Raw genomic sequence first — 26,599 nt, 5'->3', positions numbered from 1 at the left:
CAGAGTCAGCTCTAACTAGGCTTCTTAAAATTTTTTTTTATTAAATCATAAACACATAGATCATGTACACATTAATGCATTTATGGGGTACAGTGTGCTGATTTCATATAGAATTAGGAACGCTTACATCACACTGGTTAAGATGTACCTCATCTCATTTACTTAATTATTGTGTTAAGACATTTATACTCTATACTAACAGATCCAACATGTACCCTTGCAATATGCACCATAGGTGTGATCCCACCATTCCCCCTCCCTCAGTCTGACCTTCCTCTTCCCCTTCCATTCCCCCCTCCTCCCTCCTTCATCTTTGGCCATAGTTGTAATCTATTCTTCATATGAAAGTGTGAGTGATTGTAAATTGGTTTCATTAGGCTTTTAGATTTTAGGTCCGCCCTTCAGTGAAAGTGTGTGTGCACATGTGTGTTTAATGGGAGGTGAGTCATTCTAACACATCTTTCCCTAACGAAAACTTTGTGGGCTCCCCAAAATGGATGAGAACGGTGTCAACTTTTCTTCCCCTGGTAAGAGAATTTGGCCCCCAGTGCAGTACCTCTTGGCCTGGTATGCAGGCAGCTTCTAGGCTGGTAGGCATTTTCTCCCTGTTCACATCTGATTCTTTATAAGCCAAATAAATGCAATGAGAATCCACATAGGGTCTAAGGGGCTCTCTCCTCCTTCTCATGCTTCTCAGAGATTTTTCCCTGTACTCGTGTAACACTGGCTTCCTGACTCCAGGCAGAGACTGTGTGTTTTCCTTGTCCTCCCAATAACTGGCCCCGAGGATGTGCTAAGTAAGAGTTTCAAGGACAGAGGAACAATGGCCTTAGTTGAAGGAAGTTAACATCTATTGGAGAAAACACTGTGTAGTAAGTCCTTACTTAATGTCATCGATAAGTTCTTGGAAACTGCGACTTTAGGTGAAGCAATGTACGATGAAGTCAACTCAACCAGAGCTAATTGACATAGATAAGAGTTAACAACATATTTCCGGAAGCATCCCCAGACTTCTAAATAAAGACCCCAAACACTTCTAGCATTAAACATCGAAATAAGTGTGAGCTATAGGTACATTTAGGAAAGATTAAACAAGTTAGATAATTATTTAATTACTTATTCCAGTTCAAGGTCACAGGTGGCCAGAGCCCAGCCTGGCAGCTGAGGTCACCAGGCAGGAGCCAACCCTGGATAGGATAGCACCCCATCGCAGGGCACACTCAATACACACAGTCACACTGGGACAATGTAGACTTGCTATCGAATCTAACCTGCACGGCTTTGGGGTGTGGGAGGACACTGGTCCCTCCAAACATGGAGAGAGCATCCACACTGCAATGGGCGGGGTGGGGGGGGCAATTTTTTTTTTCTCATCTACATTATAACAAAATAGTGATGAAGGGAGCAATGTTATTCAAGGGGTTGCTGTACTAAAAGTTAATGGATTTTAAACTGTAGTCCAGGAAAACTACTAACAAGCTGTGTGACCTTGGACAAACCACTTAACCTCTCTGGGTACCGTTCCTCATTTGTATGGTCAAAGAGTTAGGTCTCTAAGATCCTGTCCATCTCTGGTAGTCAGCAAGTCTGTGTTGCCAGGACAGCATAGAAAAAAAGGTAGCAGCTTCAAATACTATTCAAACTGCTTAAAAAGCATTTTGTTATCCGAGGGTTTTGAGGCCACCGGTGTCAGCCTGACACGAAAGACAGTGAAGGACTCACTGTGCTCAGAGGTATCCGGGCAATTGTCCACATAGGCTGCAGTGTGTGAATCCATGGTGTGTCACAGAGAGGTCTGTTCGGGCCAGGTCTCTGTTTCCTGGCATGAGACCAGGGTCTCCATCAGTCTTTGGTTCCCCCTGGAAAGGGCCGGCAGTTGGGACAAGATTGCCCCACTTTGGGGTGGATATTTCTCTCCATGCAAATGTCTGTGTGGGTCTTAAAAACCAGATTTGCATCAGGCTTGCCCCTGCCACTGTCCCAGATTTCCCAGAACCTACATCTGCAGCAGTGAGCTTTGTTTTGTTTGTTAGTTTATGAGGATTCTGGGCTCTGTCTCTGGTTGCAGTGGCAGGTTTTAAAATCAATTACGATCCAGGTAACAGGAGGCTGGCCACAGCATTCTGCTGTCTGTTCAAAACTGGTGCTGAGAAATCAAGCAGGTCCCAGTTACCTCTCAGGAAAATTTGTGGCGGTTCAGGGGCTACAGTGAGTCGCAAATCTTGATAGGTGGTGGGACCTGTCTGCAAGCAGCTGAAGGGCTTATACTACAGTTCAGCAGGAAAAGGAGAAAATAACTCCCTGAGTGTAATATGTGTTTTTGCCTTTTCTGATTTATCAGAGAGCTCAGCTGTGTACATCAAGAAACTGGCCCTGGGGCTTAGGAGGGACAAGCAGGAGATGGGGCTCTTTGGTACTCTTGTAACTAAGGTGTCCACACTCCTTTCTTGTGGCCAGGCCCTTGCAGCTTTTGGCTCTACAAGCCCAAAGGTGGCCATTTACTCCTCCCTCTCTTGCCAACTGAGGGGACAGCCCTGGGCAGCCCTCCATTAGTTTTGGGGTTTTGTTTGTTTTTGTGGACCCTGGGAAAGGGACAGCCTCAGAATGCCCTGCTGCATAGTTGCAAGACTCTGGGTCCTTATTTCTAGGTCCGAGGGTCAGAAATGAGGGGTTCAGAGAGAGGAGGACTACTTAATTGCCTTGGAGAAATTCAGGTTATTCAACATCTACTCAGAGCTTGGGTTCTCAACTGAGTTTCAGCTTTGCGCTCTCTGTTCTCACCTCGGGGAATGCCATCTGGTGCTCATGACCCCTAAATTTTCTGATTAAGTCTTTTCTTTCTCCTCAAGACCTTCATCTTTTACGCTCTCTCTGATATGTCCAATTCCACATGTGACAGATGGAGCCACCTTTTTGATGAAGGGAAGCACTATTTACTACGTATTTTCCAATTCAATAAATGTTTATTGATTCTCTGGCATAAACAAACTAGTATGCGGTCATTTAGAAAATACAAAGGTGACAAGAATATGGCGATGCCCTCCAGGAGACTGCTTTTATCTGCAAAGTGAGAAGCTCTTTATTATAATGCAGAATGAATATTTTATAGTGGAGACACAAGCACAGTGCCAGAGGAGAGGGGAGCTAGAGGTTGGAGTCTTTCTTGCTATGTAAAACCTCCCAAAACAAACATACGAGAAGCACCAAGGAGTTTCAGGAATCAGAAATACTCTTTAATAACCTCTGATTTTTTATTTTTTTTGTGATCTTAAGTTGAGCCTCAAATGTACAGGGAGGGTTTCTCGGATGAAGTCCTTACCAAAGACCTGAGTTCTGCAGAGGCACTTAGGGGTTTTTCCTTTTGTTTCATAACCTCTGAGTTGTGTCCATCGGTGCTTTTGGAAAAGTCACGTCACGTCTTTAGTTCTTGCTTTCTTGATCTGTAAAATGTGGATAACGGGGCTGAATGTGACTATTAAAGGAAATAAGGCTTAGCACAGTCCCTGGGTGGTAATGAATGCTCCATCAATGATAGCTGAAAATTAGTATGAGTATTCTTTCCATTTGAATTATTCATTTATAATTATTCTGCTCATTTTTATTATTATCAGTTCAAACATGGAGCCAATGCAGAGCATTAGAAATAAAATGTTGCTTGAACTAGCTTTTTCAGAATAGCAAGACAGGAAAAAAAATTGCGTGAGAAAGAGGATACACGTGTATAGAACAACAATTATAATAATAGTTACGTTTATAATTTCTTTCTTTTTTTTTTTTTTCTGCAGTTTTTGACCGGGGCCGGGTTTGAACCCACCACCTCCAGTACATGGGGCCAGCGCCCTACTCCTTTGAGACACAGGCGCTGCCCCACTTTTATAATTTCTTATAGAAACCTGATAAAGTAGGTGGTTGTTGCTATTATATGGATAGGGAAGCTTGCTTAACTCTGCTAGATCTTGCGACTAAGCCAGCTTGTAGTACTTAGTGAAGTTTTAGCTAGTGATCTGTTTGGTTGCTTTTCTCCCATCACGAGCTACATCTCTCCTAGGAAGGGTGGAGACAAACGGACTAGTTGGCAATCAACACCCTGTTTCACTCAACTGGCATAAATGACTGTTTAGCACAGGCAGGTGAAGAGCCGATGGTTTATAAGACCAATTTAAAGCAGTGACTTTGCCACTGGCTTCCAAGCTCAGCGAAGCACAGGTATATATTTTGGGCAGTCAGTTTCCGTTGTGTGTGGATTGCAGTCAATTTCATTGATTTTTTTCAACACAACAGCTTCAAAAGGTTCTTTGGCCCCCACATAGCTGATCTTTCTAAACCTTTACTATTTCTTCCTAGTGAGACTTTCAGATAACAGTGTAAATGCTATTAATAACCACACACTTTAGATGACGAGCAGATATTTTTGAATATGCTAGAAAATTTCAAAAAACAAAGACAGGTAAAGCAGAATGACTTCTTGGAGAAATTGCCTAATCCATCCTCATTTTACAGCTGAAGAAACTGTGGTCCAAAGAGGAGCCATGACCTTCCCAAGGTCAGACCACAAGTTAGTGGCAGATTTGGGATCAGAGGCCAGAAATCCCATTTTGATTTCTTTCTTTTCACTTGTGTTTCTCAAACTGTGAGACTGTATCACAATGTACACCATGGTTTTGCTTAGTGGGAGGGATACTTTTCAGGTGTGTACCCATAGAGTACTATAGGTGTTATTCGATGAAGAAGAGTCTGGCTGGCTGTCACTGTCCTCCCAACATACAGAAACTGGGATCAGGTCCAACTAGCTCTATTATCTGAAGCAATTCTAGAGAACAGCAAGAGTAGCCTCTCAATTCTGGTCTGCCTCAGTTATAATTCTAGTAATTTTTATAATGAAATACAAGGAAAAAAACCTAGAAAATTTTAACTTTATTTGATAGGAAATAACATCAACATAGTCTTCATTTTAACAACATAAAATGTTTAAGCAACAGAATGGTAATTTTCACTTTGACAAACTATCTAAGAGAATCATCAAAGGAAACATCGTCACATTATCAAAGTAACCTTTAGTCTACCAATATCACAACACCTATTGTCTATGTGTGACTGCTTCTTAAGTCTCCTGAGGTTGACATCCTCATGATCATGCTGAAACCTTAATTAGATGATCATGGCAGGTATGTGGGGAAGGCTGAGCAGACCAGGTCAGCTATACTGCTTCAGCTCAGCTTCTCAGATGCCATCTTGCAGGCTGCTTTCAGCTTCATACACAGTATCACAGACGTGAAGATCATTCATTCACAGCTTCACACACAGTATCACAGACGTGAAGATCATTCATTCATAGCTTCACACACAGTATCACAGACGTGAAGATCATTCATTCACAGCTTCAGACACAGTATCACAGATGTGAAGATCATTCATCCACAGCTTCAGACACAGTATCACAGATGTGAAGATCATTCATTCATAGCTTCAGACACAGTATCACAGACGTGAAGATCATTCATTCATAGATTCATACACAGTATCACAGATGTGAAGATCATTCATAGCTTCAGACACAGTATCACAGACGTGAAGACCATTCATTCACAGCTTTATACACAGTATCACAGACGTGAAGATCATTCATTCATAGCTTCACACACAGTATCACAGACGTGAAGATCATTCATTTACTTTCAACTCCCTTTCAGTCTCTGATTATGCCCAGGATTGTATACTGTTGCTATTTTGTCTTCACTCTTTCTCTACTAATCTCCTTTGATAATAAAGAGGGAACAGATCTTGGTGGTGCCTGTGGCTCAAGGAGTAGGGCATCGACCCCATATACCAGAGATGGTGGTTTCAAACCCAGCTCTGGCCAAAAAAATTGCAAAAAAAGAAGAGGGAACAGACCTCAGGCATAAGCTCCTCTCAGAATTTAATAAAAAAGTTTTCTTTTCATTGTATTAATTATTATCGTTACCTTCTGTTTATGGCCAATGACACTGGTTTTCCATTTGAGGCAGCAAAGTTTTCTATAAAAATAAATGCAAGCAGATGAACATGAATTTTATGGAAAATATTAAGTAAACAATAGTCCAGCTTGTGAATTATGAGGAGTGTATGGTGGGTGTTCTGTTAGACAAGATGATTAACTAAAGCTTAGGAAATACTTTATTTGATTCTGCCCTTTAGGATGTTCTAAGCTCTTTGAAGGTAGACACAGCTAAATCCCAGTTTCTTTCTTATTCATAGCATGTCTCTTTTTATGTAATAGCCAGGAAAACAATTTTTAGATCTAAAAGGAGAACATTATAAACTACACAAATACCAGAGATGAAATCATATGTCAACAGTCTCATTATTGGTGCGTTCCCACAAACCAAAAGTTAGATTGGCAGCCAGTTTAGTTTCAGTGGGTAGGTATTTTTGTTTACATTTTAAATTATAAACTGTATGCTGTTGCATTTGTTGAAAACAGAGCTAGTTTTATTTTCCAGAGACTCCATTTTACGATTCTTTAGGCCTTATTCTTGCCTTTTTTTCCCTTTTGAAGAAGTTCTCTAACATCTGATTATCTTGCTATTCAATTAGAGGGTGTAAATAGAAGAAAAAGATGGCAAAATGCAATTTATCAAACATTTTCCTGCTATTATCACATTTTAAAATTAGCATGCATGGAATAAATGGGCTGGGAATATTAAAGTTATTCATCAAAATGGGGTATAGAACTTTCTGCATATTTCTTTTGTCTAGAATTTACCTATACCACGTGAATCCTTGGAAAGAAAGATGTATTAGCTTGTGCTGTTTGGGTGATTTTCCCATTATGTTTAACAGCAAATCTTCCAGTGTTGTCTAATTTGTTTTCCTGCTCCCTGAAGCAGAAGCTCCTTCTTAGCTGTGATTTAGTTATCCGGGGAGCTCTGAAAACCAGTACCTGCCTGCCTAGCCTGAGCTTGTCTCTGATACCCACTGTAGAGAACTCATCCCTGCCCCTGTTTCCTGTGGACCTTCTTCCACTGGCCATTACATATATTTTGTAAAAGTCTCCTTCAGTGGAAAATTTATTCTCATTTAGAGGAAACTGAAAAAAGAAAAAAAAGGGGGAAGGTGGAATCAAATTCTGATGACTTATGGGCAGTTAGAGTCAAATGCTTGAAAAATGGGCTTCTGAATCAGCAGAGATTTTACAAAGTGACTGGTAGAACTGCATACAGATAGGTGGAGTACTCAGATGCCAAGAAATAATGCAGCTTCTATTACCACTAATAAAAAGACTGCATTGCTAAATTCAGGGCTAGGAAGGTTAATGATGATACATTCTTTTTTAGTATCCAAGATTAACATGATAACTTGCATATTAAAGTTAATTCAGACACACTGCTAATGGAGGAGGCATACAAAATTAATTCCTCCAGCACCTCATAAATTATGATCACTCACTCCTCTTTGGCTGACGTGCTTTGTCTTGGCAAGTGCATCCTTAGAGGGGGCACACCTGAGCAAGTGGCCAGGCCTCTTTGGCCCCGGAGGAATTTGGGAACTTCCCTCTAGTCCTTAAGCACTGTTGGTCCTCTGCTGGGTGTTTCCCTGCCAGGATGTGTGCACTTCATCACCAGCCAGGTTGCTGCTGGGCAGGGATCTTGGTTTCAATAGTTAATGAGACAATGGAACTGGACTGAGATGAGAAGAGGTTAGAGAAGGAGGGAGAAAGACTGGGAGAGATGAGGGAAGACCTGCTCTCTTTTGATGACAGGAGATCTCCAGGAAGAGTTGGGGTCAGCATCTTTGGGCAGCTGTTTGCTCTTATTCCCTGTTGAGGACCAAGGCCCAGCTGGCATAGGAACCCACCCAGCCCAGCCTTTAAGAGCACAGGTTCTGGAGCCCAAATTCTGGTGTGTAAGTCTGGGTTCAACACCCCAGGCAATGTATTTGACTTCCTCAAGCCTCACTGTGTACACCTATTAAATAGAGAAAATAATAATGTATACCTCATAGTTTCATATGCATAAAGTTATATTTTGTATGCGATTAAATGCATATATTAATTTTAGTGCAATTTGCCCATAGCATTATGCAAACACCTTAAGTATACAGTTTGCAAATTTTTTACATATGAACATCCATGTAACTGCCACACATACCACGATGTAACGTATTTCCATCACCCATAAAGTTAGATATAAATATTTTAAAAGTAGCTTACACTTTCCTAGTGTTTACTGCAAGCCAGGTGAGCTGTTCCAAGTGCTTTAGGTATATTATCTTATTTCATTCCTACATAGAGAGGTGCTGTTACTCTCTCTACTTGGTAGACAAAGGAACAGAGAGAGAGACGGGTGGTTCAGTGATGTGTACAAGATCACGCAGTCACTGAGACCCCATGCTCTTAACTTCACACTCCACAGCACTCCTGTGGCCAGTTCATTCTTTAAGTGCTGCAGAGATGGGAATGGAGCCTTCTCCAGGGCTGACATTTCTTTGCCTTCTTCCCATTCACACTCCACTTTGTCATTCATTCCACCTTCTCTCAGGCTGGTAGGCTGTGTGTGGCAGCCCAACAGAGAGTCCTGGAGGGAAAAGGCCATTCCGTCCCCACCTGCAATGGGCAGGCACATCCTTGGTGATCTAGAATAGTCACCGACTGTTGCTCCCTTCCTCCCACCTGACTGCGTTACTTGGAGAGGTGGCAGTGTGGACAAACTTACTGATTGGATCACCAGGGTGGGTGGCTGTTTGGGCTGTTTAACTACCTCTGGGCTCTATCTAAGCCCTTGTCTTATGATGGTCTAAAAATGCCAAGTGAAAAAATCCCTCCTGACACATGAAAAAAAATGCTCATCATCTTTAATCATCAGAGAAATGCAAATCAAAACCACTTTGAGATGTCATCTAATTCCTGTAAGAGTGGCTCACATAGCAAAATCCCACAACTACAGATGTTGGCATGGATGTGGAGAAAAGGGAACACTTCTGCACTGCTGGTGGGCCGAGTGCAAGCTAATAAGTCCCTTTTGGAAAGAAGTATGGAGAATACTCAGGGATCTAAAAGTAGACCTGCTGTTTGATCCTGCAATTTCTCTACTAGGTATATATCCAAAGACCAAAAGTCACTTTATAACAAAGATATTTGCACCAGACTGTTCATTGCAGCTCAGTTCATAATAGCCAAGTCATGGAAGAAGCCCAAGTGCCCATCGACCCATAAATGGATTAATAAATTGTGGTATATGTGCACCATGGAGACTTTACCTCTTTTATGTTTACATGGATGGAGCTAAAACGTATCTTTAATAAAGTATCTCAAGAATGGAAGAAAAAACATCCCATGTACTCAGTACTGTTATGAAACAAATTTACAATCACTCGAACTTTCATATGAAGAATAGATCACAACTATGGCCCAAGATGAAGGAGGGAGGAGGGGGTGCTGGGAGGGGAGGGGGAGGTCAGATCGAGGGAGGGTGAATGGTGGGATCACACCAACGGTGCATAGTTGAATCCATTAGTATAGAATATAAATGTCTTAACACAATAACTAAGTAAACAAGATGAGGTATATCTTAACCAGTGTGATGTAAGCATTCCCAATTCTACATGAAATCAGCACAATGTACCCCATAAATGCATTAATGTATACATCATCTATGTGTTTATAATTTGGTGAAAGAAAGAAAGAAAGAAAAAGAAAGGAAGGAAGGAAGGAAGGAAGGAAGGAATGAAGGAAAGAAGAAACGATTCCTCCTGGTTCTGAGTTCTATTTAGACTCCCCGGTCCCAGCTTCCCCTGTGCATTCGTCCTCCCTGGGCCGTGTGAGCCCCGGTTTTTACTGTTTTCTCTTCCCTGCCTTTACTTTTCTCTATCTCTTTCTCCTCGTCTTCCTTCTCTCTCTCCACCTGCTGTTTCCTTTCCTTTTCCTGCTTGTTTTCTTCTTCTTTTTTCTCATCTTCTTCCTTTGTCTCTCCTCCTCCTTTCCCTTCCTTCTGTTTCATCGCGATCTTCACGTTTACCACCCGATAAAATGAAGACGCCGCACTTGCTAAATGCCTTTGTAACTTCCCACTGTAAATTCTCTTCTGAAGGAGGCAGCCACCCCCCCCCCATTTGTCCTAGATCATTTCCAGACGCAGTTAGCCAACTACTCCTTTGACATCTCCATTTGGATGTCTTACAGGTAGGTACTCAGACTCAGCATTTCCGAAACCGTGTTTATTTTATTCCTTCTCCTCTTTCATGATTTTTCTGCCAGAAATTGAGAGCTAGCTCTCAAATCTTGCGCCTCATTTTTCACGTTCAGTCAGTCACTAAGGCCTTTGTATCTTGTTCCTGTATGCTCGAATCTGGTCTCTTTCTTCTCTGTTTATCTCCTGCACCCCAGTCCTGTGCACCCCGGTGCCACGTCTGATGTTTGACTTTTGGCAGACATATGACACATGTTTGTTCCCATGAATAAATCAATGGAAAGTGCCATGTAGGGACAAGCATGCAGGCCTGCAGTCTCCTCCCTTGAATTTTTTTTCACACGTGCATGTAACATAGTCAAATGAGTTGAACCCATTAGCTTTTCTCTAATTCTTTCCAGAGCTAAAATTTCACAATTCCATGTCAAAAGCAGCTAATTACTATTAGTCCTAATGTAGAATATAAACATTAAAGCTCAATATGAAAAATTTCATTTTGGTGCCAGAAAAAAGCTGTGGTTCTTGCAGAGAATTGCAGGTATTTGTACCTAAATGATCAACAAACTCTAGAACTTGGATTGTTTCCTTTATGGCCCCCAAAGAGAGCGACTGGAGCTCTGCTGTCGTCTTTAACATTGGTGTGTCATCTTTCTTCTCTCATTCTTTTTGGATGAAGGTAGCGTGTAAAGAAATACATATAACCAATAATAAACAGATGAATAAGTAATCCCCCAAATAAAACATGAATATCAATTTAGTCGGTGTCCAATTTGAGATTCACTGGCAGGGACCAAACATAATTGGAAACGCAGTTAAGTTTCATTGTATGTATTTTTTATACTATTCCTGTCAATTGACTGGTTCTTTTTGGTATCCTTGGACCCTTCCAAGGGAAAGAACCATATATTGTTCTCCTTTTGTAGGAAGAGCTCATTATATGTCTTTGATATTTATTCTCTTTACTTCCTTTTTTATTCATACTTTCCCTAGTTCCTCTTCCACTGCTGCAGAGTCTGAGCAAAATTTCTTTGATCCTCTTATTTAAATATTGGGCCTAAGAGCATGATTCATTTCTTAAATCGCTCTTCGCTCTTTGGGCCTTCCAGGGAAGGACTCCCACTAGCTCTTTTGCACAAATGGAGAAATAAAGCAGGCCAGAGCCCCTGTCCCTCAAGGCCGTGCCTGCTCTCCACCTTTATAGCTAAATGCTTCCAGAAAAGAAAACCAGGCCAGAAGATAAATTCTTCCCATTTCCATTTTTATTTATAGAGAGAAAAATGGCAGTGGGTTTTTTTTTCCCCCTTCCTCTTTGAAGTTTGCTTCCAGTTCTTCAGCTTGTCTGTGATACGTTACAATTCTTGGTTTTCCTTTTGTAATAAACAACACCAGGTTTGGGGTGTGAGGAGCTGTAAATGAGAGAAGCCCCAGCTTCCTCTTCTGACGTGGGGAAGGTGAGGGAAGGAGAGAGTCAGATGATGAGGGGAAATAATGAGGCAACCATTCCATTTTGCTAATGCTTGAATCCAGGAGAATTTTCTCATTTAATTCTCTGAAATGAAGGGCCCCTCTGTTAGCCTTAAAATGTAAACAAGAAGCTTTTAGTGCACGCTTTTCCCAGAAATGGAATGCTAGCTGCTCATATTGATCCAAAACATTGCTGTTGGCTTTTGTTCTTTTCGGTATCTGTAAGTTTTGTGATGGTAGCAATACGGAATTGTGCGTGTGCGGTTTGAGGACTGTCAGTAAGTGGCATTATTATTCTAAGTTGCAAACAGAAATGTACAAGGACGTTCAGAGGAAGCTTGCGTGAGCCCTCATTTACTCTCTCCACGTACAAAAGAGAAAAGGAAAATCCGAGGCCTCTATCTCAATTATTTCAATTTATACCCACCTCTTTGCACTCAATTCTCTGAGTTTAGTGTTCAGACAAAAGTGTGCTTTGTTTGAATGGTGCAGATAATAGCTTCAAGTCCATTTCATTCCCGCTTGTCTGTATCAGGTGTTTTGTAAAGTATATTTTAATAAGTGAGCTACAGCTGAAGGAAGCTGAAGGTTCAACATGCTCTGCTTTGGACTCAAAAACTTCTTAGGCATAATCCCAATGTCTCATTACATGTAATAACAGGAATTGAATTTGTATCATGGTTTATTTTGATCTTGGTATGAAAGAGGCATTCTAAGCCCCATGTTTTGGCGGAAGACAAGTGAAATGATTTCTCCAGGGTTACACAGCTCGGCAGTGGTAAGGATGGGTCTCCCAAATCTAGGTCTCCCAACCTTTAACCCGGAGCTCTCCTCACTTCCTCATAACTTCAGCCCCCAGGGACCACCACGTGATTTCCTCAAGGAAGCACAGAATAATGATATTGACACAACCCAGTGCTAAACAGCGGTCTGATTCTGCCAGATGCCCCAAGTGTAAGCAGATGATCATTAATTCATCTAACACTTATTAGGATCCTACCGTGTGGCAGGCCTGGCTCTGGGAACTGCAGGGGACATGACTTGATTGAGATTGGATATCTCACTCCAGGCTCCCACTGTCTACTGAGGACAACAGTGGTGAACAGTCTGAAGATCATGATTGCTGTTTGCTAGCCAACTGCCATGAGAGGCGGAAGCTTGAACAACTGCAGTTGAATAGAAACATGGAAGCAGTGAGTGACTGGTGTGAAGGCCGAATCACTGAATTGACTAATGCTTGTGATTTTTTTAATTCTCAAGCTATTGGACTGGGATTTTTTTTCTCTCTCTCCTGGGACTGTAACCCTTATAGAAACAATAACAAACACCAATCAATCATTAAACAAACCAACCAGAGTCTGGATTTTGTATTTAAGGCCAGTAAGGGAGTTAACAAATTCTCAAGCTTGCAGAATCTGGGATCTGGGGATCATTACCTTGCACTCATGAGCCCGAGTGAGTGCTGTTGGAATAGCACTGGTGTTGGGGGCAGACAGATCTGTGTCTGGACCGTGCCTTTGTTGCAGACACACTGGCTAGGTGACCCTAGACTAGTGAACTGCTCTGAGTTCCTATTTTCTCATCTGTAAAATGGGACAATGCAAGCTATAAAATAGATTTGGGTAAGGAAGGATTAAATAATTTCTCAGTGCAGTGCATGGGACCCAGCATGACTTCCACAAACATTACACATGTCTTAAAGTTATTGTTCTGCCCTCTCACTTTCTTTCCTTCCCAATAATTTCTGCTCCTTATTAAAATATATATGTTATAGTGATTCTATAACAGCAGAGAAAATGCTATTTGGCTATGCGCCCATAGACTAGCTCATAAAGAGTTAAATATATAGAAGTTTCTGGTTAAATAGAGATTGAGATTTGTGGAGTCAGGGATTTCTGTCATTCTTCAAAGGGGACAGGACCTGAGTTGAAGGGATTAGGGGATTCTGTGTAACATGTACAGAAGACAGCATGGGTCAGGGATGACAGCCCTGGAGGGGTGACCACTCTAGTAGGTTTCCAGAGGTTATAAATTGATGTGAATTCCAGATGTTACTGAATGGTGTGGGGAGATGTGAGACACAGCTCTTTATAGTTTAAAAACTATTTGACTTATTTCTTCTCTTGTGTGCATTTGAAATGCTTTCCTAGAAACTTTCCTTTATTTTCTTAAGAGACAAGTTCTCACTATGTTGCCCAGGCTGGTCTTGAACTCCTGGGCTCAAGCAATCCTCCTGCCTCAGCCTCCCGAGTAGCTGGGCCTACACCCTACACGTATATGCTACCACCGTCAGGTGGGATCTTCCTTTAAAGATTGCTGGAATGATCTGGTGCAGAGGCAACTTGGTTGGTCCCAAGCTTTTTTTATTACTCTTTCCGTTGCCAGGGGTAGGAGGTGGATGAGTCACTGTCTTCTCTCAGCTTGAGCTCTAGTCATCTGGTGTGGCTTGCAAATGGAAGCAATCTCAAGCTTTAGGGAGCAAATCAAACTTTGGGTCCCCCCTCAGTTGGCCGTAACTGCGTCTGTATTTTTCTAAAAGCACTTTCTGCAGAGTCGGATTGTGTTTTAATGAGCAAACCAGTCAGCAGTCGCAGGGGAGGTGCAGTGGGGTAACTAGAGGTGCACGTACCTTTCAGAGCACATCGGTTATGTTCTAATGGCTTTCCCAAGGTGCGATGATAGCCCGTCTCTCTGGCCACTTCTCACTGGCAGAGAAATGTTGATGAGAGCCTTTCATTATTTGCCAGTTGAGGCAATGAAATGGTCTCCATGATTAGATACTAATTTGATAAACCCTAAAATGCTTAAAAATGCATCTGCTTACACATGTACATAGCAATCTCATCAACAGCAAGTCCCATTGGCTCAGCCTCCACACTGTAACCCAGGTTCATCCACTTCTGTCACTACTGCTGCAAATGAACCGAGTTTCATCTTTTCTCTCCCGTACTATTGCAGTAAAGAGACAGGATAGCTTGTGGGTATGAACATGGATGGTGGAATCACATTTCCTGCATTTAAGTCAGCTCTGCCACATACTAACTGTGTGATTATAGACAAGTTACCAAGTCTCTCTGAGCATCAGTGTGCTTATCTGTTAAAAAAAAAAAAAAGGTATAACAATCTACTTCACAGAGAGAACATCTGATAGACAGCAAGGGCTCAGTAGATAGATATGAGGCTCCTTCTTCCTCCTCACAGAAAGCCTCCTCTGTGTTCTCCTACCTTCCTCTCTAGGCCCAGACCCACAGTCTATTAAAAACCAAAACAAAAATGTTGATCTCTATGCAGTGATCAGACTCCTTACCATGGCCACCCAGCCCCATGAGACCAGCCCTCCTGTCCAAGTTTTCACCCCCATTTCACTTCCCCCACTTCCTACAGGCCAGCTCACACTTGTCTCCACACCAAGAGTTTAAGCAGATTTCTACCCCAGGGCCTTTACATGCCCTTTTGTTTTTTGCTCTTCCCTGGCATCTTTTCTTACTATTCCTTTCTCACTCTTCAGGTCTCAGTCAAGTGTATAAAATGGTCTTCCTAGTCCTACACTCTTTATGATGCCATCTGGTTTATTGTCTGGCTGGTACTTACCAGTGTCCACTGTTATAATATCAGCTCTCAGGCCTCTGCACTGGGGGGCTTTCACTCCTGGCAGCCAGCATGTCATCAGGCTGCCCTAAGGCTACAGGAGCCAAATTCGTTACGCAGTGGAGACACCCAAGTGTCTGGGACGGTCTGGGCCCTGGGCCTAATACTCCAGGTCCTTCACCTTGCGGTCAACACTGCCTCCAGAGCTCCCTGTGGGATTGAGCTAAGGCTGCCTTCTGTGAGGCTTGCTTGACTTTTGTCCCTGCTGGGCCTCCTTCCCTTCAGGACTCTGCCTCCCTACCCTCTTCTAGATTTTTTTGGAACTCCCCTTAATAAGACACCTATGTCCAAACCTCATCTAGGAGTTTGCTTGTGGAGAACTGAACCTAAGACAGCTATTACCTCCTTTATTTAATTGTTTGTAATACCCCACTAGAATATAAAACCCCTGAGAACAGTGCCTGGCACAGTGAGTATCCATTGACTATGTATATATGTGTGTGTATATATATGTACATTGAAACATGTGTATATTTAAGGATATAAACATATTTCATAAAGACTATCAGAGTTTTCAAATTATATTTATAACCAGTGTGACCTTTCTGAACACAAATATATTCACATCCTTTAAAAAAATTCAAGCAATTATGTATCAGTTCTCCCTTCCTGCTGTCACCGTGCTTTCAAATGGCATAAACCAGCTTAATATAGGCACTCACTTATAAGTTCAGGGCAGACTGGGGGCAGAGGCTCACACCTGTAATGCCAACCTTCTGGGAGGCCAAGATAGGAGGATCACTTGAAGTCAGGAGTTTGAGACCAACCTGAGCAGGAACAAAGTCACATCTCAACAAATAGAAAAATTAATCATGGCAGTTGTCATGGCAGGCTCCTATAGTCCCAGCTACTCAGGAGGCTGAGGAAGGAGGACTGCTTGAGCCCTGGAATTTGAGGTTGCAGTGAGCTCTGATGACACCACTGCACTCTGTCCTGGGCATCAGAGAGAGACCTTGTCTCAACAACAACAAAAAAAGCCTGGTGCAAAATTCCATAAAATTACATTTTATCCTTGATGGGATATATGGTAAAACCAAGAGCTTGGTTTGGGCTTTAAATAAGTATTTAGTATAAAAGTTCTGGAAGTACTTCTTTTTATCTTAAAGATTTACTGCCTAATTATATTTCCTCCCTTCTAAGACACCTGAAGAGAATTGTAACTGTTGCTGAGTTCTAAAATCTCTAAATAGTTTGTGTTTGTTTAGCTGAGGAGACACATTTTGGCCCTCAGGGTTCATAAAGAGGAGATACACAGTACGGTCAAGGCAGGCGGGGGGCGTGAGTGATGATTCTGGATATTGTAATTAGGCGTGTTTTCAGAGAGGTGAGCAAAATGAATCTGGAGGCACTTCTGAAGAAAATTGAGGGGAATTTTCTAGCATTGAGGGGAAAATTTTAGTAGAGTTGTAAAAGGCTTGTAAACTGATCTGGAATATGAAGTTTTGTGGGTAGGTATTGATTTCCCGGTGGGCAGAATTAGTTTTTTTTTCATGACATACTGGCTGGAGGAGGAAGGTCGTGAGAAGAAATTGCAAACTGTCAGACTAGAATTGTGTCTGGGGAGCCCTGCTTTGTGTCTAGTGGATCCAAGTGGCCTCTGACATCTGCAAATGCTCCCAAACCAAATGGAAGAATAACAGCCCAGCAGGGTAAAAGTGGGTTTACAGTGCTCAATCTTGCCCAGGAGAGTTTGGAGTTTTAATTGAAGTGGGGGGACAGGGTTGGCCATGACAACCTCAGGCTCCCTGTCCCCCAGGAGAGGTGAGCTGAGCTGAATTCGACTTTTAGTCAATAGGAACTTGGCCAAAGCTGAATGAATTTCACCTTGAAGTCTGTGAAAAATCGAAGAGGATTGAAGAGCCGATTAACCCGTGCTGGTGACAGAGTCGGGGGCTGGCTGTGAATGAAATGAAATTCCATGGGCAGGCTGCCACAGTCAGGATTTGAGACATGGGTACCCACACTGAGGACGTGACTGAGCCCCCAATATAAACACAGTGCTGTGCTAACCCTCTTCCCCAACAGTAAGACAAGGGCTAGATGAACACAGTATCCCACACTCCAGAATGTTCTAACATCTCCATTCCGATGATGGAACCAGAGCATACCTGGGCTCCTCCATCTGCAAACCTTTCTCCAGCAGAGCTGCCGGTGCCAGTCTCATCTGCGTAGGGATGCTGAGGGACTCTTTGAGTTTTCCCTCTCACATCTCCTTCTGGTCATTGCATTTTATCCAAAGGCCTTTTATGACCCACTCTCAGTTCTGGGGTGACAGCATACAGGTTGGCGTACGGCTGATACTAAACTGGTATCGCTCAAAAAACCTGGAGGGATGATTTTGTAATCCAAGTATTGGAGACAGTTTGAGTTTTGAATGTGAGGTAATCAGCACGTTTGTCCTCAGGTTCAGCTTTAGCTTCATGTCTGGGTTGATAGCAAGAATCTCACCAGTTATCCTCTTACATAAACAATGACTAAGCCGTGTGCTAAATGGTACTATAGAAATATATTCTGGGCTCGGTGCCTGTAGCACAGTGGTTACGGCACGAGCCACATATACCTAGGCTGGTGGGTTTGAACCTGGCCTGGGCCAGCTAGGCAACAATGACAACTGCAACAACAACAACAAAAAATAGCTGGGCATTGTGGCAGGTGCCTATAGCCCCAGCTATTCGGGTGGCTGAGGCAAGAGAATCACTTAAGCCCAAGAGTTTGAGGTTGCTGTGAGCTGTGATGCCACAGCACTCTACCAAGGGAGACGTAGTGAGACTCCGTCTCAAAAAGAAAGAAAAGAAAAGAAATATATTCTGGGTACTGGGGATCACAGATGAGTCAGCCAAGTCAGAGCTGGGGTGTTAGGAATGTTGTCCTAGGGGATTTGACTCTAAGTGAAGAGCTAGAAGGCAAGAAAGAGTCAAGTGAAGAGGGAAAAACAAGAGCATTCCAGGCAAAGAAAGTAACATGTCAGCTCGGTGCCTGTGGCTCAAGCGGCTAAGGCCCCTGCCACATACACCTGTGGTGGTGGGTTGGAATCCAGCCTGGGCCCACCAAACAACAATGATGGCTGGAACCAAAAAATAGCTGAGCATTGTGGCGGGTGCCTGTGGTCCCAGCTACTTGGGAGGCTGAGGCAGGAGACTCACCTGAGCCCAGGAGTTGGAGGTTGCTGTGAGCTGTGATGCCACAGCACTCTACCCAAGGGGACAGCTTGAGGCTCTGTCTGAAAAAAAAAAAAAAAAGTAAGTAACATGTGCAGAAATTCAGAAGAAAATCAAGAGAAGGAGTGCTCATGGCTGGAGCACGGCGAGGGAGGGGAGGCGTCCCAAGTGCTGAGAGTGGAGAGGTGAGGGCAGGCTTGCTCCAGGAGGGCCTTCTGCTCTACCAAAGAGTTTCTTAACACAACCTGAGGGCAATAGGAAGCCACTGGAGAATTTCCTGACTATAGGAGCTGCCTGCGTCTGGAACGAAGAAATCAGCTCAGAGATTTGGCATAGAACATGGCGGGAGCTGGCTTGGGCATAGGATGTATATAACTTCATACCTGGCTGGATATCGTGCATAAGAGAGGAAAAGATGGTGCCCAACTTTGCTGGTTGACTGTGTGACTCAGAGAGATCAGAGGAGAAAACAACAGACTTATGGGGACAATAGTCAAGTCGGACATGGTCCTTGGGAGCTGGGTTGGTGGCGGCAGTGGTCACACGTGTATTTTTGGCCTGATACCCCTCAAAGTGGCTTTCCATATTGGGAAAAGAATTTCTATTTTGTCCTTTCCCGGGGGCTGATATTGGGAGGAGCAGGTAAAGAAAGGGATTTTTTCTATTTGAAGTGTCCCTAAGTCACAAAATAAGGCAAAATAAGCTTCACCAGGGCTGTGGATTCAGGTAGCAACACTGCTTGCCATAGGACAAAACGTTTCTGAGCAAGGGAGAAAGCAGAGCCCAGAACACTGCAGTCTCCTCTCTGCAGTCACTTGGACAAAAGGAAACTCTTTTTGATTAAAATACAGAGTTGAGTAGCTCTGCGGATTCCTCTGTGGCTGGCCTGAATTACAATCTGGACTCTCTTAGTGGCAGACCTCCCAGCCTTTGCCAGCACCAGATACCTGGGGCAGGAGCCCAGCCTGAGTCTGCAGGGCCTGGGTGTTCATTACCTCTGCCCATGAAGATTGATTTAGGGTTGGAAATAGTGATCTTCGAAACCATTTGTGTTTGTTTGCTTGACAATGGAGCTACAATTTAGAAATGCTGCTTCCTGAAGCTTTGCAAATGAATACAATTTCACAGCCCCAATTACAAATGAGAAAAATTATTTCATCTACAAACAGAGGAGCTAGAGAAATCATGGTTAAAGACAAGACAAAGTACTTTCTGAAAAACAGGCCGTGATATTAATGGCTTCCTCAGTGACCATCTTGCCGACTCTCAGAACTGTGAACCTTTGTCTTATGGGGATTCTGGTTTTGATAACTGTGAAACTGATGCCTTTCAGATTGATAAAGCATTTATCTGTAGCCTAGTCTCCAGCTGCCACAGCCTCAGTGCCTTGAGAATAATGCAAAGTGCCCACGGGCTTCCACCTACTAAATGCATCCTGCTTCCTGCCACTTTCTCTGAATCTATATTTTATAGAATCCCGGGATTTTGCATGGGACTTAGCAATCATTTACCTCAACTCTTCACCTGAGATAATTTACCTAAGCATCATCCATAGACAGCTACCGACTGCTTGAATTCTTCTAGTGGTGGAGAACTCACTACTGGACTTTTCCAGGAGAATCTGTAATACCGGTTTAGTTCAGTTTTAAGTAGGTTGTAAAATCCAGTGATTTCCCAAGAAGGTCGTTAATATCTGAAATCTCCCACGTGGCTTTTTCCTTTGCATTCGTATCTCTGATCTATGTGAGGTATCTCAGTTGGAAGACTAACAGAATGAACCTCAGTTATTCCATTTTGTAAGGCCACTTCTTTTTTTTTTTTTAATTGAATGGTAACTGTGTACATTAATGCACTTCTGGGGTACAGTGTGGGGTTTTCACACACAATCTGAAACACTTCCATCAAACTGGTTAACACAGCCTTCATGTCATTTTCTTAGTTATTATTTTAAAACGTTTACATTCTACTCTTAGAAAGAGTCACTTGTACCCTTGTAAGATAAACCTCAGAAGTGACCTCTCTAACCCCCTCCCTCCACCTATTCTCCACCCCCCCCCTGTATTCTTAGGCTGTTATTAGGTTATAGCTTTCATATAAAAGGTATAAATTAGTTTCATAATAGGGGTGTGTGCGTTGGATACTTTTTCTTTCATTCTTGTGATACTTTGCTAAGAAGAACATTCTCCAGCTCCATCCATGTGAACATGAAGGAGGTAAAGTCTCCATCTTTCTTTATGCTGCATAGTATTCCATGGTGTACATATACCACAGTTTGTTGATCCATTCGTGGATCGATGGGCACTGTAAGGCCACTTCTAACAGAGTGCTATTCCCAAGTGGTAAAGGCATTAGGTTTTTTCCTGTCTGTTCAGTCTGCTTCTCTGTTGCTATGCTGGGTAGTTAACCCTGGTCATTCCCTTCCACCCTGGAACAGTGGCTTGTACGTAGTGAGCACTCATGAAATCCTGTAGACTGAATGGATGAAGATTAGCTGCATGGATGGGTTGGCTCTTTATCTGCCTCTACATAGCTCCTTCCTGGAGATTCTAGTGATCTCATTTTGCAGATGGGGAGAGTTTTAAAAGATTTTTAATATTGAGACTCACAAGCTGCTTTAGGCCTTATGATATTGTCTTCCTCTTATATTTTAGACTTCAGACAATTGAACATTCTGATCCGATTCTTACCACCTTCTAAGTCTTATCAAGTCCTGAGCTTCAGCAGGAGACAGGTAGATAACGCATGTCAGAGCTAGGAATCTGGGGTGGAGGGGGGATCTCCAGCACTTGATTCTCATTGCCATCCCTTATGTTACTGTGATGGTGTTTTTATGAGTCTCTGCCTTCTGGCTTCCTTTCCTTCAGCCACCCCATACACTGCAGTGACGCAAAATAACACAAATCCCCTTAAGTCACTTTTGGTGACTTCGTTGTGCCCAGAGAACTGTGTACAAAAAAGATTTTTTGTTGTACTTTAAATCTCCTTTGTTAGAATCTCTTACTTATTTTACTTTTCAAAGAGGAAGACTTTACAATTTTTATCTAACTTAAGAAAATGTATGATTCTTTTCTTCTGGGGGGGGGGTTAATTATGATAACACCAGTGACGGCGTAACTGGGAAGTTCAGTAGCATGAATTTGGCAAGGTCATTCGTTTTCCAACGCTGAAGAGTTTGCCACTTCAAACGAACCCACTTAGTTATTCTACAACAAGCATTCCAGCATGTATGATTTCTAACAAACAAAATGTTTCAAAGTCACAAGGTCATGTTCTTTTAAAGATAACATTTAAAACAAATTTTTGTTATACCTTTTTAAAATACATAGATCTGGACAAAATTTAACTTTATGATGACAGGATATGGACTAAATATATAGTCAACTTAAATGAAATAGTAATTGGTATATAAATATTCTTTAACCTTCTCACTTATTTCTCTAAATAAAGGGTAAAGTCGAATCCAGTGTCTTGTCCTCTCAAAGATCCTTAGGCCAACAGTTTCTTGAGTCCAAATATTTCATGAAGTCTCACTGAACCTGTAGCCTATGATTTTATCTACAATATTAAGCAAAGCTGAATTAAAGATTTTAATTTAATTCAATTTAAATTAAAAATTTAATTTTTTGTCTATGATTTTCTCTTTCCATAGAACTGATGTCTTCCATTGCAATTAAGAACTCTTATTTTAAGTGTTATCTCCCATTATTCAACTTACAAGAAAATATTCCACTTACCCTACATCTGTATATTCTAAATCACCTACTGTTCTCTAAATCACTATTCTTCCTATGGCAATATTATCCACTTGTCAGGGACCATCTCAAATGTCACCTCTTCCATTTGTTTAAACAAGATTTACTGACTCACTGCTGTGATCTAGGTACTGTATTAGGCACTTGAATTTTAGTCTAGCTCTCATGGAGCTTACACTTTGAAGCAATGAATGGACACTTAGCATACTAATTAGAATATAATTAAAAACTGAGATTGGGGCTCTGAGAGAAGGAACACAACTCTATTACAGTCTGCGAAGTCCTCTGTGAACCTGCCATCCAGAGCTCATTTTTCCCTTCTGATGAACTCATTGCATTTTATCACTCTACCACTTTGGATTCTTTGGTTGCAAGCAAGAGAACCCTACTCTGGTAAATTTAAATAGAAACAGAGGTATTCAGAAGTTAGGGAATAGTTTCTAGAATCAGTGGAAAATCTGGGGAGCCAGTCATAGGAGAGCAGAGACCCAGAAGCTGGAGAGAGAGGGGAGCCCATGGACATCCTCCTGAGGGCACTTCTGTTATGACAGCCAAGCTCCATGAGAGACTGTACATTTCAGATAGTGGTTGAAGGCACAGGTCCTGTACTCAGACTGGATCTACTTCTTATGTGTACATATGTGTATGTGTACACATGGCTGGATCTACCTCTTACTGCTGTGTACATACACATGGCAAGTCCCTTTATGTCCTCATCAGCAAAATGGATAAATAATAGTATCTACCTCCTAGAGTCACCGGGATGATTAACTGAAACAATTTATACAAGACACTTAAAACAGTGCCTATCACAATACTAGCACTTGATATACCGTGTGGTAGTAATATCAGCAGTTGCAGTAATTAATGTTCCCTCAAGATTCAGATTTCAGGAGGCCACCTTAACTGGGGGCAGGTACCTAGCCCTTTTCCAGAGGAAAGTAGGGAATGGCTGCCCTAGGATTATAACCCATAGCAAGAGGGCTCCTGGAGTGTAATGAGGGTGCTGGGCAGAAGGGAGTGTAGTTGTTGGGCTGACAGAAAAAGACAGATCCTCTATCTCTTCCTACCTTTGTCTTATTCAAATTTCTGTTGTGGTTCTCTCTCTCTCTCTCTCTTTTTTTTTTTATAAGCGCTTCTGTCAGATTTTATGTCCCTCCTGGGCAAGAACCACATCTTATCTTGGTGCCTCCTGAATTGCAGTATCTTCCATGTCAAAGATGTTCAACATCTATTTGGTGGATTGAATTAAAGTAAAATATTGGTGTATATGACTCACATCTCAATTCAAGTAGCATCTGGGCAGGGATGGCTTGACGTGTTTTTGGATTGTTATTAATATTCTTTCAGCCCCTCAAGGTTTTCTGTTTTCAAGGGAAATATAGATACAAAGCTGTGTAGGACTTCAGAACCTTCTAGAAATTTCCCAAGACAGCAATGTCAAGAGAGATGCCCTTCTCTGTAAAGTTTTAATGTATTTAAAATGAAAGTAATGTGCACAAGGATACAGGTAGAAGGTTGCTGCTTTTGTACTATTTTAACCAGTGAAAATGTGCATTGATACAGGTATGCTTGGATAAACAAATACATCCATAAGAGAGAATACTAAAACCAGTTAAAATCAATTAAGTTAGTCCTTGTGTGTTAACATAGACAGTGCTCCAAGAAATACTGATGAGTGAAAAAAAATTAAGATGCAGAGTAATACGTATAAGCATGGTGCCCTTTTGTAAAATGGAAACCACAACAAAATGACGCTATATATGTTTTATACCGATAGATACATGTGTGAAATCCTAGAAAAAGGTCTTGAAGGTTTATAATCACAGTATGACTTACTTAAGTGGAAAGCAAAATCAGAATGACACTAGATATTTCATGTTAACATTATATTAGTATATTTGTGTGTATGTAATACATATATAACACACACATATCTCACACACACACACACACAAACAAATGTACTAGTATTTTATTTTATGAAATAAAATAACCAATTCCCTCTGGGCAGCAAGGATCAGGGGAGAGAGTAGAATTATAAATGATGTTCTAAGGAAATCTTAACCTAATCTTTAAAATTTTAGTGTTTTAATAAGAAGAATATATTCACGAATGATTTATTTGATGGGGAATTTTACATACATATAAAAGAAAGAAAAAAAAACAAAACTAAAAAACCAGGAAGCCCACATGCCTCTGAACTGTCTTTACTCCAGAGTGCCGGGACATTCTGCTTCCTGTCATCACGAAGGAGCTGAAGGAGCTGCTAGAACAGAAGGATGATCTGCAGCACCAGCTCCAGGAGAAGAAGTACTGTGTGGATTTGCTCAACAGCATCCTCGAGGTCCTCAGCTGTCAGGACGTGGTGAGTCCTCCCGATGACGTAGATATCTTGGACTCAGACTAGGCCCGAGCTGATTAAATTCTAAAATATTGATGCTGATGAATACCAGCTGACGTCTACAGATAAAAGGCAACGGCTTGCTCAGTAGGCCTATTTTCTGTGACTAACCCCCCCACTGCTGTGAGAGATGGCTTGGGGAATGGAGTTAAGTGTGAAACATTTTGTCACCATATGTCTTGATAGGAAGGCTTTCTCCGGGTGTAGGTATGGATGTTGCCATGACTCATTTAGGTCGTTTACTTTTTGTCCATTTACTCAAGTCCTGGCTTGCAGAGGTTGGAGTGGGAGTTTTCTATGTATACACAGCCAACAAAACCCTCATGTCTCTCTCTTTCCTTAGCTGATGTACTTGGGTTGTGTTTCTCTGGTCATCTTCTGTGATGGTTATTATGATTAAAACTTTTCCTGGATGAGCAGATTGCCCAAATTTAGACTCAAACGATAGGGCATGGAGTGGGATGGTGGTAGTGAGATGGCTGTGGCCAACGTGTATTTTATAGGCTTCATTTAGAGATTGGGTAGGGATGGAACCAAAAAGAAAGTCTCAGTGGGAGTAAGTAGAGGGCTTCCAAAGGGCAGAATCTGCATAAGATGATAAGCCAGATGGAGAGATACAGGCCTAGAATTCTTAAGAATTTGAAGAAGATGGTCAAGGTTGTTGGTTTCACCCAGGTTCCATTGGCAATTCCCCCTTGCCCTTGAGTGATATTCAGGAGGTATTCTGCTCTTGGATGGGACAGCTTTCAGAGGACTATGTAGACCCAAACAACCAATGAATCTTTTCTAAGTAGAGTAGAAACTCCATAGTTGACTAACTATGTTGACCATCTGCTTACATTAACCTAGTTTTCATAGACCAAACATGTACACATGTACTCAATGGAAGACTGACCTGTATATATTGACTACCACCATTAGTTGTGTCTTGACCACTTGGACTGTGACACACAAAATCACTGTACCCTCTATAACATACCATTTGAGTACACTCTACACCAAGGGCTTCTACCCCTACAAGGGGCTTTGCTCCTTAGGTGTATTATTTTTTCTTTAATATAAGTTCTTTTTTCATGTTTTATTTTTACCACATGTTGGATAAGGGCTAACATGTTGTAGAAGATTTTTCAACATGAAGAACTGGTCTGAATTGTAGGTACGCCTACCATTACTGAAAAATTTTACAGTTAATTGAGACATGATGGCCCAAAGGAAAGAACTCAAAGGGCTGACATTGAAGGAAAAGGTTGCTCTTCTACATTTTCTAGAAAGCAGCAGCCAAAAAAAAAAGATGTCGGACCACGGTGAGCAACATCCAAAAACAAACATGAGCAGCTGGAGAGACATGCCAAGGAAAGTGGAGACCTCCAGTGGGAACGGAGTAAAACTTCCCTCTACAAAGTCAGTGAAGCCATGTGAATCTCTCTAAATGTAGAATATAAATGTCTTAACACAATAACTAAAAAATGACATGAAGGCTATGTTAACCAGTTGGATGAAAGTATTTCAAATTGTACATAGAAACAGCATTCTGTACCCCATGATAGTATTAATGTACACAGCTATGATTTAATAAAAAAAAAATCTTCTCCCATTAAAAAAAAACCAAACAAACAAAGTCACTTAAGCCACATTAAGCTGGTTCAAACAAATGAGGATAGTTAACTTCCCAATCTCCAGGCTGATGATGCCAAGAGTTGCTAAAAAATTTGCATAGGAATTCGAGGTGGCAGGTTTCCAAGCATCAGATGGTTGGCTGGAGAAATTTAAATTGTGACATGAGATCTCCCAGAAAGTCTCATGCGGTGAATTCTATGGTACTCTAGTAGAAGTTGGGGAGGAGTTCATCAAAATGTTCCGGGGCTTTACCAGAGGCTTCAAAGGTGACACTGACAAGTACAGCACTCTCTTTCAAGGTGATAGCTGACTGGAGTCTCTTCATGGTGATAGCTGACTGGAATCTCTTCATGGTGATAGCTGACTGGAGTCTCTTCATGGTGATAGCTGACT

At 41.9% G+C, this 26,599-nt stretch overlaps 1 protein-coding gene across 1 annotated transcript in view; it reads left to right on the top strand.

Annotated features, from left to right (window-relative positions):
* DOCK2 (dedicator of cytokinesis 2) overlaps positions 1-26,599 on the top strand; it is a 430,752-nt gene that overhangs the window by 130,714 nt on the left and 273,439 nt on the right. Inside the window, exon 26 of the mRNA XM_023515279.1 lies at positions 24,405-24,553. Coding sequence (XP_023371047.1) covers positions 24,405-24,553 — 149 coding nt within the window. The remainder of the gene's footprint in view (positions 1-24,404; positions 24,554-26,599) is intronic.

Source organism: Otolemur garnettii, unplaced genomic scaffold (genome assembly GCF_000181295.1).
Source record: "Otolemur garnettii isolate 467f Iridium unplaced genomic scaffold, OtoGar3 scaffold00003, whole genome shotgun sequence".
In the NCBI taxonomy this organism is placed as follows: Eukaryota; Metazoa; Chordata; class Mammalia; order Primates; family Galagidae; genus Otolemur; species Otolemur garnettii.
Note: the sequence above shows the minus strand (reverse complement) of the source record. Positions and strands in the feature narration are given on the sequence as shown.